Source organism: Zosterops lateralis (assembly GCF_965231275.1).
Source record: "Zosterops lateralis genome assembly, chromosome: 2".
Lineage (NCBI taxonomy): Eukaryota > Metazoa > Chordata > Aves > Passeriformes > Zosteropidae > Zosterops > Zosterops lateralis.
The window spans coordinates 70,386,998-70,399,552 of record NC_139763.1 but is presented as its reverse complement, the minus strand read 5'-3'; the positions used below and the strand labels follow the sequence as shown (position 1 = coordinate 70,399,552).

Here is a 12,555-nt window from a genome sequence, read left to right as displayed (position 1 = left end):
TTATTCATGTTATTTACCAGTGGTTAACTGGTCTGGAATCTAATGAATGCCACAGATTTGGATCTAGACAATTGTGAGAACATGTAATGACAATCATCCATGAGTTTTTATTCTCTGTTTTCCTGTACATACTTTGAAGCAGGGGGATGCAGTGGGTGTCATCCCAAAACAGATGATACCTCAATTTAGAAATACAGGGCTTGAAAGGGATTCCCAAGGCTCTAATTCCAATCTCCTGGCAACAAACTGTTTGTTTTTGTGAATAGCTCAAATTTTTCCTGTTTTTTGCAAGTGACTCTCTGTTGCCCTCTTCAAAGGAGAGTAAGTTTGACTTCTGAAAGTGCCAAAAACTGAGAATGGAACTGAGGGCACTGCAGAAGCTGAGACGTTAATTAGAAGAAACTGTGTTCACCTGAGTCACAGCACGGCCAAACATGCAGGTGAGAAGGAAACAGCCCTTCCTCCTCAGCAAGGAGAATGGGAACATCCTGCTCTATCAAAGAGCTGTTCTGGAGCAAAGCCCAGAGGACTGCTAAGGCTTCTGGGAGGGTTTGTTCCCATCTGTCCCCAGAAGTTTCTGACACTTCCCTGCCATGGCTTTCTGACAGTAACCAGAGCTGTTTTGCTGGGGAGATTCCTTAGCACCTGTACCCTGCTGCACCAGGCCAGGCATGCCGTGAGCTCTCACTCCAAGGTGGCATCGCTCTCTTGCTGAGCTACTGGTGCAGCTGCACTGCCCTCAGCAGACTTGTGTCCTGCTCACTTTTGTTACCATTTACAAGCTGTTTGCTTCCTGGACTGCCTCCAGTGCTGCTTCTCTGGCACCAGTTCAAGGTTTGCTCTCAGCTCTAGCTGCTCTAAACTTCAGCACACAACTCCATGACTTGTGTGGGACCGAGGGAAAGGATTTGGTCATGAATTTTGCCTATGACACAGTGGAGCTGTGTCAACAGAATTGTAAGCTCTATGACTGCATTTTCCATGCCAGCTGCTGATGGAGTAGCAAGGAGAAACCTCACACAGTCCTCTGGAGCCATGATTTCAGTCAGCCATAGCAAAACCCACCTCAGTTCCTGAAGGATGGGCCCTCTGTTAGATGGCTATGTGGGATATGTGCTTCTAGCCACTGCTTCATCCACAGATGGAAACAGCTTGGACAGAGGTCACTTATGTGGGAAAAATGCTAGATGGAGAATATGTCTGAAGTTGTTGCTTACTCCTAATGTAAGATTTTAATTTAAATTTTTTTTAAAATAAAAGATTCCTGTCTTCATTCTGCAGATCCAGAGTGCTCAGCCACCAGACTGAGGACACATTAAGTGCCCCTTAAAGATACTTTGGATCAGAGAAAACAGACATTTGCTCTAGATGCCATCCAAGTCCTCTAAGGAGCTTACTGTTCTTCCTATGATGTCATCCCTTGACCCAAATTCAAAGAGCTTTCTTGAGGAACTGGTATTTGCCTAAGAGTTAATCCAAGAGAAAGAATACCAGTTGGTTTGTTATTCTAGAGTGATAGGAGCAGGAAAATCTGACAAGAGAGGGAGAGCAGGTGTCTTCCATCTTGTAACTTTGGGGCCAAACCTTCTGATTTCCTGTGTTTTTCTTTTCATGGACTCCTGCTCCAGCCCCTGTCAGGAAAGCAAGGTGCAGCAGCTCTGGCCTGTTGAGCCCCACTTGCTGCTGCAGGACTGCATGGAGCTCTGTGAGAATTGAAAACACTCATGGGTTGCTTGGGGGGGTCACCACACCCAGCTCACCTCTGACAAACAGAGCTTCTGGTTCAATGTCATAGTTCAGCTGTGGACTGATCCAGGTGCCTGTAAATATCCACTCAAATAAACAGGATGCCTAGTTTGTTCCTTTTTAAGCTCCTTCATGGTGCATGAGGAATATAAAGGAAGATGGAAGCTTGATGGTTTGCTTGCTTGGGGATGGGAGAGGGGACATTTGAAATTGAAGTGGATATGATTTGCTTGGTTACTTGCTTCTTACACTCAGAAATCTGAGTTCTGTGTTGCCAGAGTCAAGAATTTGCGGAGAGCTCAGAAAATGAATGCTTGCTAGCAGGGAGTAAGGGATCTGGAGTGGGGATATTTAAAACATGTCAGGTTTGTTTGTATATCTCTAATGAACTTTTTGGGGAAAAAAACTTCCATGAACATCAAACAGTTCACCTCAATGAGGGCAATTGTCCTTCTCAAAAGTCCTACAGGCAAGAAAGAAATTTTCACACTTTCAGCATTAAAAAAACCCAATCCAAGGAGCACACTACTGAAAGATTACAGGGACTGTCCCAAATGTTGCCATGTCTGGGCTGGTGCCACCACTGCAGTAAGGAGTCCTGGATTGTGCCAGTCCCGTGTCACCGCAGCCCCACGGGCATGGGGCAGTGCCAACAAAACCACAGCAAGCAGCACCTCTTAAACCCTCAGATCCTTTGTGATTAATTTACTTATTGATGGTCTTTCATAACTCCGTGGTCATCTTTTTTTTCTCACTGCCATTAATTATTCCTGGAAGCAAATAAAAGGGCCCACCGATATCTCTCTCTCCCACTCAGTGCAGCCAGCCTTTCCTTAGGGAGGAAAAACTTGTGCTCATTTGCAGTGGGACAATGCCGACTTTTGAACCTGTAACCACTAAACAAACAAACCTTGCGCTCTGCTCCACAATCCAAACAGGGTTTATTGACAGGCGTATCGCAGCAACGCGCAGCGGCTCCGGCAGCAGCCGGCCCGGGATCAATGCTGCGGGGGCACATCCTCCAAGGGCCGGCCCCGCCCGGGGCTGCTGCCACCCACAGCCCTCGTGCCCGGGGACAGCCAGAGGGAGGAGTGGGACACCGTGCCTGCAAAGCCCTTCCAGCTCGGAGAGCCCCTGTGCAGCTGCTCTGCGCTGGTTTAGGGCTGCTGCTGCAGAGCCAAGACCCTCTTTGGGGTTTGGGCGCTGGTTTGGGCACTGCTCAGCTTTGGTTATCCCCAGCAGCTCCTCCAGAATGATCCAAGGACCTTCTGGAGTCACAGAGGGATGAATCTGGCTCCTGCCTCTCTCTGATCAAGAGCAAACCATGGACATTGGACCCAGCAGGACGTGCTCTGTGTCAAGCCCATGCACAAGGAGCATTACTGCTTTGGGGCTGCAGCCGTGTTTCCTGGCCAGGCCCACTTCAGAGACCACAGCTGCAGCAGAAAATCAAGCAGGTTCCTTGCACTGGAGCTGCTGCCTCCCACCACAGTCTTCTCCCAGGCACAGGAGCCCTGGATCAGGTTTGCATGGCCACATGTCTCCTCGTGGGCTGCCAGCCCCTGGCCCTGCAAGGCGTGGAGCTACATGCAGACAAAATACAGTGCAGAGGCTTTGGGGCTTTGGGGCTTTGGGGCTGGTGCCTTCCGTTTCCCCGAGTTCCCTTAGGCAGAGAGGGCTGCCTTGTCCATAGTGTCAGTTCCTGACCAGATCATTCTCCCCATGCAGTTCTGTATATGCTGCTAGAATTTGGCTTTGGCTTTTAGCAAAACGATTCAAAAAAGCTTCAACAAGGAAAAAAACCAAAGTGCCCCAAAGAAGGCAAACGGAATAACTTAAGAAAATTTGATGGCCAAAGCTGGACAGCATGGGGCTAAATCCTGGGGAAGTCAATAATCCCCATAACGTGTTTGGGGCTGGACAGTGCTCCCATCAGCCCTGCTGGGCCCAGGCCAACATGAGCTGGCTCCACACCCAGCCAAGGGCGCTGCCTGCGGCGTGGCTGCTCCAGCCTGGCCTCACTTCGCAGCTGGACTTCTCCCATCCCCAAGTAAGAAATACATGTGGCAAACAGCCAGGCTGATTTGGCTAAATCACCTGGACTTTTCTTGTTTTCATCTCTGCCTAAGTGAGTCATTTAGCCTCTCTCCCCTGGTCCTCTCCATCTAGCCAGCATGTGGAAGTGGGCCACAGTTTGTGCAAAGTAGGCTCTGATATAGCACAGGGCTCTTCCAAGGATTTCTGCCTCTGATGGAGCTGTGATGAAGCCTACATAAGGCTGATAAAATCAAGGGAACTTTGGAAAAGCAAGTGAAACAGCACTCCCCCACCCACCCCCCCAACCAAGACAGAAATTGTAAGAATGTGAGAAACAGCACATAGTTTAACCAAAGGAACATTGCACATGCAAACAAGGCTCCTCACTTCAGCATGACAGGACACCTTTTCCAGAAAGAGACGAAATTCTTTCAATTTCTCTGCACTGCAGCTAATAAATCTGGATGGATGACTATCTGCACTGGATTTATGGGCTCTTTTACAAGTGTCTAACATTAAGCAATTCACTTCTGAACGTTTAAACAGTGCCTTATCTCGTCTACTCTGACCCTCAGGGCAGAATGAACATTTTGCATATTCATGGTTGCAAGAAGAAAATAAAATAAAATAAAAAATAAAATAAAAAAACCATGTGCTTTAATTTTTTTTTTTTCCTGCTAAAATTCATCATTAGCCCAACAACATTGCAAAGGTCTTTTGGACCGATCCCTGAGATATACCGGGGGTTGACTGGCAGGCAGCGCCCCCACTTTTTTTTTTTTTTCCTAACAAATTCCAGGGTAAAAAAAGCACCCGAAGATAATAATAATAATATTAATAAAGCGATGCACACGCTTCCCCCGGACGACGAGACACATAGACTGTACACCTGTACACAGGGCCGGCCCCGCGGGGCGGTGCAGTGAGTGCATCGGGGGGGCCGCTCCCACCGCGCCCCCGGCCCGGCCTGGCCCGGCCCGGTCCGATCCGCTGCTCCTCCCGCTGTCCCCGGCCGCGGTCACTGCGGGGCGCCGGGGCCCAGCCCGGGGGCCGCCCCCGCCGCGGGGCCCTGCAGGGAGCCGCTGGGGCTGAGGGGCTCCGCGCCGCCGGGCTGCGCCTGCTGCAGCTTCTTCTTGTTGATCTTCCTCTCCTTCGCCCGCCTGTTCTGGAACCAGATCTTTACCTGCCGGGAGAGGGACAGGGAAGTCAGGGGGGACAGTTCGCAGGGGATGTATTTGCCTCTCAGGGGCTCTCACCGAGAGCGCAGCGCGTTCTGCCCCCGCGCAGCCCCGTCCCGCGCATCCCTGCCCTGTCCCGCGCATCCCTGCCCCGTCCCGCACATCCCTGTCCCGTCCCGCACATCCCTGCTCCATCCCGCGCATCCCTGTCCCGTCCGCGCATCCCTGCTCCATCCTGCTCATCCCTGCCCCTTCCCGCGCATCCCTGCCCCTTCCCGCGCATCCCTGCTCTGTCCCGCGCATCCCTGCCCCGGCCCGCGCATCAGGAGCGCCACTTTAGGGACAGACCTGCCTCTCCGACAGCCCCAGGTTGGAGGCCAGCTCCGCTTTTCTCCTGATGGTGATGTAGCGGCTGTAGTGAAACTCCTTCTCCAGCTCCAGCCGCTGGTGGTCGGTGTACACCACGCGGTACTTGTCTTTCGTCCTGGTTTTCACTGCGGAGCACAAAGCCAGGCTTGAGAAAGTCAAAGGCGAAGGGCAGAGCTGAGCGCAGCAATCCTCTCTGCCATGCAGAGCGATCAGGAGCAGCCCTATCCCCCCTCCCGGGCTTGCTGCTCGCCTCCCCTGCCTTGGGCTCTGCTGAGGCGAGGGGACGTTCCCCAATTCCTGGGGGACAGGGGACACCAGTGCCAGGCGGGCACCCAGCCCCAGCCCCAGCGCGCTCCCTGCCTCGCACAGGAACCCCTTTATTGTGCGCTCCTCGGCTTTTGGGTTTGTTTCGCCTTCCCTTGCGGCAACAAACTTGTTACAGAGGAAGAGGAAAAGGGAAAGAAGTAAAAGGCCCGTTCAGGGCACGATGATTTCGTTTCTAAACGAGAAACAGCGATCTAAAGGCGGCCCTAGATCGAGAGCGGCGGCGGGGAACACTCGTGAAGCGGCCCCGCTCCCCCTTGTTTGGTTACGGCATTGGGGCTACAGGGATTCCTTGGGAAGCCTGGAAGTGTGGGATGCAGCTTCAGAGGTCGAAAAAGCCCAACCCAAGCCAACAAACAAACAAACAAAACCCCCCAAAGCGAAGCAAACACCGAAACCCCGAGGGGATCGGAAGGCGACTGCAGCGAGCGGCCGGTGAGAGAGAGCGCATGGGTGAGCGCCTTTTCCCGAGGCTTTCTTGTTTAACTGGTTGTGTCCCCGGCCCTCCCGTTCCCCAGGGAGCCGAGGCGGGGACTCTCTGCCCCCAAGGTGTTTAATGGCCAGCAGGCTGACTTTGTTCAGGTAAACTCTCTGCAAACCACAACAAAAGCACCCTGTAAAGATACAAGCCTGATCAGAGAAAACTCCCCAGAGCCGGTGAATAGCGAACACAATCCCAAACAATGCGGGACAAGGAGATCTTATCAAAGAAAACCCCTTCTCAAAGCCTTAATGACAGGCACATTCTGTTTGAATTACCACTACTGAACAAATGGCGGCAGGCGCTTTCATCCCCCCAGCTCCGCGCATTAACATAAACACTGGCTCCAAAGGCAGAATTTGAATGGGGACAAGGGACCGGCCGCTACCGCACAAGCCCAAACTGTGGGAAGCTGCTGTGGGAAGCGCGGTGGGGCTGGGAGAGCTCCATGGCACCCGGGAGGTGGCGGTGCCGGCGGTGGGCACCGGGGCTTTTCCCCCGGCCACGGGCGGATCCGGGAATGGGATACCCCCCCGGCCCTGCTGCTGGCCACGCAAGGCGGGGGATGAGAGGGGAATGCCAGAAGTCATTATTTACTGCCAAAGTCGTCATCTTTTTCTTTTTTTCCTTTTTTCTTTTTTTTTTTTTGGCATTATATACAGATAATTTAAAAATTAAAAAAATATAGAAATATATATATATATATATATAAGGAAAAAAAAAACCAGAAAAAAAAAAAAAAACCAGAGAGGGAAAAGAAGAGCTAGCAGCCATGGAAGGCGTATATCAAAGCGCGGGACACGCATGAGCCCTGGCAGATGCAGAGTGGGAATGAAGCGAGGGTCTCTGGGGGTATTAACATCCCAAGGGAGCGCGGCCCGGCCCGGCCCGGCAGGGCACGCCCTCGCACGGCCCGGCCCGGCCCGGCCCGGCCCGCAGTGTCCGCCGCTGTCTCTCGGGAGGCCCGGCCGCACCGAGACCTTAATAAAGGGCAGGCGCCCAGTGACTCAGAAACAAATGCGGAGCGACACCGGCCGATGATTTATATGACTATAATTGGTTATAAAAATCTTCTAAGTGGCTATAAGCAGGAGAGCGGAGCGGTGGGAGCAGAGCGAGCGTTTCCCCGGGCTGCTGGCCATTCCCTGCCCCGCCGGGGCGCGCCGGGGCACCGGCAGTGCTGCCCACGGGCAGAGCTCCATCCCGCCGCTCCCGCCCTTCTCCCGGGGACAGACCCTGGGGCGGGCTGCTCCGGGGAGCTCTCCCGAACACAGGCTTTAGCCGGGCTGGCCCGCACTTACCCTGGCTGCTGAGCGGGGGCTGCGCCGGTTTCCTCATCCACTCGCAGAGGCCGCGGCGCTGCCCGCCGGGGGAGAGCGGCTCGGGGGCGGCGGCGCTGAGGGGCTGCAGGGCCCCGGGCGGGCAGTGCGGAGCGGGCCCGGCGGGCGGCGGCCCGGGGTGGTGCGGGTGGTGGTGCGGGTGGTACTCGGCGGGGCTGTAGGCCACGGGCGCGCCGGGGGAGCCCCCGTTGAGGCCGCCGTGCACGGCCGGAGGAGCCCCCTGGCCGTAGGCGGCCCAGTCGTCGCGGAGCGGGGCGGCGTAGGGCGCGGGCCAGGCCGGCCCGGGGGACTGCGCGCCGTCGAGGTTCACATGGTAGCCGCCGTAGTCCGCGTACTGCGGGGCGCCCACGAAGTTCTGCGCCGCCAGGTTGAGCCCCCCCGAGTGGCGCACCGGGCCCGGGTACATGGGCCCGTCCTTCTCCAGGAGGTAGCTCACGTACATGCTGGCGGGGCCCCGGCGGCGGCTCTCCGCATGCTGCTCGGGGCTCTGGCTCTCCTGGGCCGGGCCGGCCGGGGCGGGGAGGGGGCAGGCGGAGGGGCCGCGGCCCCGCGCTGCGCTCCGCGCTCCTCCGCGCTCCGCTCCCGACCCAATGGCCGGCGGGCCTTACATGATTAACGATTGTTTACAAGGCTCTATTAGTAATGGCCCAGACGCACCAAAGGCAGGTGACGTGGAGAGGCGCTGGGTATATAGCTACTACCCCTAAAAGACGATTTGCATTTAAAAAGATAAGGAGAGGGCAGCGACCTGATCACAGCTAAATATTCAAGCCTTTATTGTTTAAGAGCTTCCTCCTTCCATTGCAACCTGGTGCACTTTAACCTCCAATCGCAGGTTCAAAGGATGAAATCAAGAGACTTGCAAAAGACAGAGGGAGAGATCTAAGGGCGAGGGTGGGAATATGGGAGCCGTGTATCACGGCCGATCTGCGGGCAGCTTTAGCCAGCTCTCCTCTGTGCTTTGGCTTTGGGGGGGTTGGGGGGAAGGGGCGGAAGAGGAGGGAGTTTTGATTAAAAATCCACAAAGCCGTTTTGTCGCGGTTGTTTTGAGCCACAAACCCCATCGCGACGGCCTACTGCTTTTTGCAAAACGCTTCCACTCGGTCCCGCTTGGTGCCGGGCACTGAAAGCGAGGTAAGAGGAGCAATCCCCCCCTCCAAGGGCGCTGTCTCCCTCCTCCCTGTGTGCCTGCAGAGCTGCGAGTGGGGCGCGCCCAGCGGGTCCGGGAAAGGACCAGGACTGGGGCTGCCCTCGTCTAAAACACCCTCTGCCCCCAGAGCCACCGCCGGAGCGAGGCCTTGGGGGAGCCTTGGGAGCGAGGCAGGGGATGCTTCTCCTCAAGGAGGGACCATCAACCTCCTCCCGGAGCCTGTCACCCCATGGGGCTATTCTATTCCCTGGCTGGAGCGCGGCCGGGCCCAGGGGAACCCGAGGGCTTGTCCCGCCAGCCACAGTCACTTCTTCCCTCCCCAGCTCCTTGGAAACCCTGTGGAAATGCTGGCTCTGGAAGGGCGGCTCCCCCAGCCCAGCCAGTCCCCTTTGAAGAGGCGACCCCCTCTCAGCTTCCCCCCGCCGCTTTTATGCTTTAACTTTTCACCCTGAGCGGGGACAATGCCAGACGACGTTTGCATATTCGCATCTTTTCCCATGACACAGCCAGGAAAACCTTTCACCCGCCGAGAAAAAAAAAATGGATGGTGACGGGATGGTTCCCCCGTTTTCCCAGCGCTTTTCGCCGGCACCGTCCCAGCCATTCCCACCGCCTTTCCCGGGCCACTGGGGCGGCTGCGGCTCCGTCCTACCGGGGCCCCCAGACGGTCCTACCGGGGCCCCCAGACGGTCCTACCGGGGCCCCCCCGGCCCCCGTGTCCCGGGTATTATATCGGACACCCCCGTGGTCGTGTCCTAAGGGTGTTTTTCCCTCCACGCTGGTGGCTGTTCTGCACCCCGAGGAGTGTTGCTGAGACGGAGCGTCTTGCAGCTTGAGGGTGGATTTCAGCTCCGCAAAGACAGATTTTCCCCCGAAAATCTCCCTCTCCTTCCCCCTATTCTATCGTCCCTTTGGTGCTGGGCTATCGCGGAGCCGTGCTCTAAAGCCAGTGTGGGTAATTCAGTGATCTCTCTCAAAATGTCCCAAGGGATCCTGTGTCAGTGTCCCCGGGACACCGGGACGCTCAGTTAGAAAGGGATGGAGCAGCTCTCCTTGGGAAGGGGCCACAGACGACTGTGGGTGTCCCGGGTGCCAGGGGCAGGGTATCCCCACCCTGTCACTTGTTCCAGCACAACAGCAGGGATGCAGAGATGCCCGCCAGACACTTTCTCCGGAGAGAATTCCTTTCTCTCTTGCCTCTTCCCACCGTGGCACTTTGCCCCCGCCCCGGCGGTAACGAGGAGAGGGGAGCGGGCCTGGGGCTCCCAGCGCTGTCCGAACAGGAGACTGAAATGTCACAGTGGAAAGGAAACGCTGTGTCCCTTCGGTGTAATCGCCTGTCCCGATAAGCACCGGCAGAGCCGATCTATGCAGATGTGAATTTGATGATGCCATAAACGGAGAAAGGGGCCATTAAAACGCCAAAACTCTGGACATATTGTAATAAACCACATTACAGCCCTTGCCAGCCCCGAAACAGCCCGGTTCAGTGTCTAAGGCTGCACCAGTGAACCGCTGGCAGCTTTTTGGGATGAAAGCCGACGCCGGCCCGAGCTGGTAAGGCCGGGGGATCGGATGGGAATGTCGGGGTTCCGGTGAAGGAACAGGATAAGGCTCCAGGGCAGCTCCACGACTACCCGGAATGGCAGCCAGGGCGCTGCTCCGCTGCTTTGCCATTGTGACAGTGATTCCTGTTGTCCCCCGAGCACGGGGAGGACTTGGGTCCCCCCAGCAGTGCCCTGATCGAGGTCGGGGGGAGGATGGGGACGGGTCCCGCTTTCACAGGGATCAATGCAGCATCCTCCGCTCCCCGGGCGGGACTCACCGCAGTTCCTGGGACTGGGGACACGCTGTCCCGGGACACTCTTGTATTAAAATAAGAGGCATCCCGATCACACTCTTAGATGCCTTTGCGGCCCTTCGGGCTTCTTTTCCTTGTGACTGGCACAGGATTTGTGCCCCCTCCGGCCTTATCCAGCTATCGGGGCTTCTCAAGGAGGCTGGGGAGAGAGGACATATCTCTGGGCCAGGTTTTACCCCTTTTCTCCCCTCGGTTCTGCCCGCTCCCTCTCCGCTTTCGTCTCGGGTTTTCCGGCCAGCTCCGGGGCAGAGCTGCACATCCGGGGGGGTAGTAGAGACCCCGGGACCAGACCCCCACACTCGGGTATTTTTTTCTATTTCGTTAGATCCTGAGCGGGGAACTGCCACCCAACCCCTCTCAAAGCTGACAAGTGCCTGATGGGGCTGATGGGGGACACCGTTCTCAGGGAAACATCTTCTCCCGCCCCTCCACGCTGAGCTCGATATTCCCCCGTGGGGCTGTTCCACCCAGGGCTCCCCGCCTTCCTCCTCCAGCCTCGCCCTTACTGCTCCATCTGAAATAATATTTTACGGCGCTATTGCGGGTGGAGCCGGGGCAGAGGCAGGGCTGGGGGAAGTGCCGGGGGCAGGTGCCGCTGGTGCCGCTGGTGCCGCTGCCGGGGCCGCTGCCCATCATCGCCTCGGGACTCTGCGGACTGGGGATAATGAATGGACCAGCACAGCCCCAGGACTCCCGGCCCATAAGCTCCATGAGCCCCAGGAAGGGCCAAGTGCTGTGCAGCACCCTCGATCCCTCCTCCACAGACTGCTCCCAGTCCTGTAGGGATGAGGATTCGCCGTCTTTATTTCTACTATTTTTTTGGTTTAAATAATTTCTTTTATCTGTGATTTACAAGACTCTCGCGGTGGGATGCAGGGGGGGATCTTGCCATCTTCCTCCACCTTAACGACACGGAGCCAGAGCGTTGTTTGGAAGAAAAAAAAAAAAAAAAAAAAGCCAGATTGAAAGGCCTTTGGCGGCCATGGAGAGAGAAGAGAAGGAGGAATCGTGTGTTAGTTAGTCCGACCTGTGGAATTTATGACTCCCCCTAAGCACAGACATGATAAGGACTTAGAAAACATCTTGGATCTTTTCAAGCCGGCAGCCCCCGAGGCTTTGATGTAGATTACCTTGCAGAATAACCCAATACTTTTATCGTGGGGTTGATACTCGTCTTGTTTAAGCACATGCCTCTGGGAGGGGGTTAGATGCTGAGCGCTCGCTCCCGAGCGGATTTGCGTTGCTGGGAAGAAAGCGGACAGGGAGGGGAGGTGGCACCTTGTGCCTGGCCAGGGCACAGATACTGCCCCGGGCTGGCCCTGCGCCCCCAGCCAGCCCTGCCTCTTTGCACAGGTGCTGCCAGGCCTCAGTTCACATGGCCCAGCTCCCCTTTAGGAAACAGGAACGTAAACAGAGAAGAAGGGAAAAAAAGTCGTATGATACACCAGAGGCTTCTGCAGCCAGAGGTTGGTGAGGGTGACCTCAGCCTCCCAGATCCAGTGGCTGGCACAGCTCTGCTGGCCAAAGAAATAGCCTTGGTTGGATTTCGTTTTATTTTATTACTTTTCTTCTTGACTTTACCTTACTTTATTGTATTTTTTTAAGTGTCACAGAGGAAGAAGGCCGCAGCAGGGCAGTCTGAAGGCTGATGCCCTCACTGATTAATTTTCTACATTTCCCAGCTCTGAAACTGTAGCAGGGAGGTGAGGCATGCCCCTCGAGTGTGTTGCCCCACAACACATGCATGTCTTGCCGATTTTCCCCACTGTTGGCTCTGCTCCAGGCCCTTCCATGGCAAGACTATGGGGTGACTGCCCTAAACCGTCTCTCTCAGCCTTGTGTTCCGTGGCAGCCCAATCCTACAGACCCCATTCAGTGAGCAGAGGCACAGGGCGTTGTTTGCAAGACCATAATTGCACACATCTCTGAAGGGCAATGGCCCTTTGTGGATAATATTTTATGCTAGAGAATGTGGGAATCCAAAGCAGAGAAATGCCAAGCACTTCTTTGGCCTGGCAGGGAGCAGGTCAGTGCTCCCACATGGGACCTTTCTTTATCATGGGGCTGTA

At 55.7% G+C, this 12,555-nt stretch overlaps 1 protein-coding gene across 1 annotated transcript; it reads right to left on the bottom strand.

The window, feature by feature from the left end:
- Positions 1–4,801: 4,801 nt before the first annotated feature.
- CDX2 (caudal type homeobox 2) lies at positions 4,802–7,917 on the bottom strand (the record flags this gene model as incomplete). The annotated part of the gene is made up of 3 exons (XM_083855819.1): positions 4,802–4,966; positions 5,310–5,455; positions 7,437–7,917. 3 exons carry the CDS (start codon positions 7,915–7,917, stop codon positions 4,802–4,804), a joined length of 792 nt encoding a protein of 263 aa, XP_083711945.1.
- Positions 7,918–12,555: the final 4,638 nt, after the last annotated feature.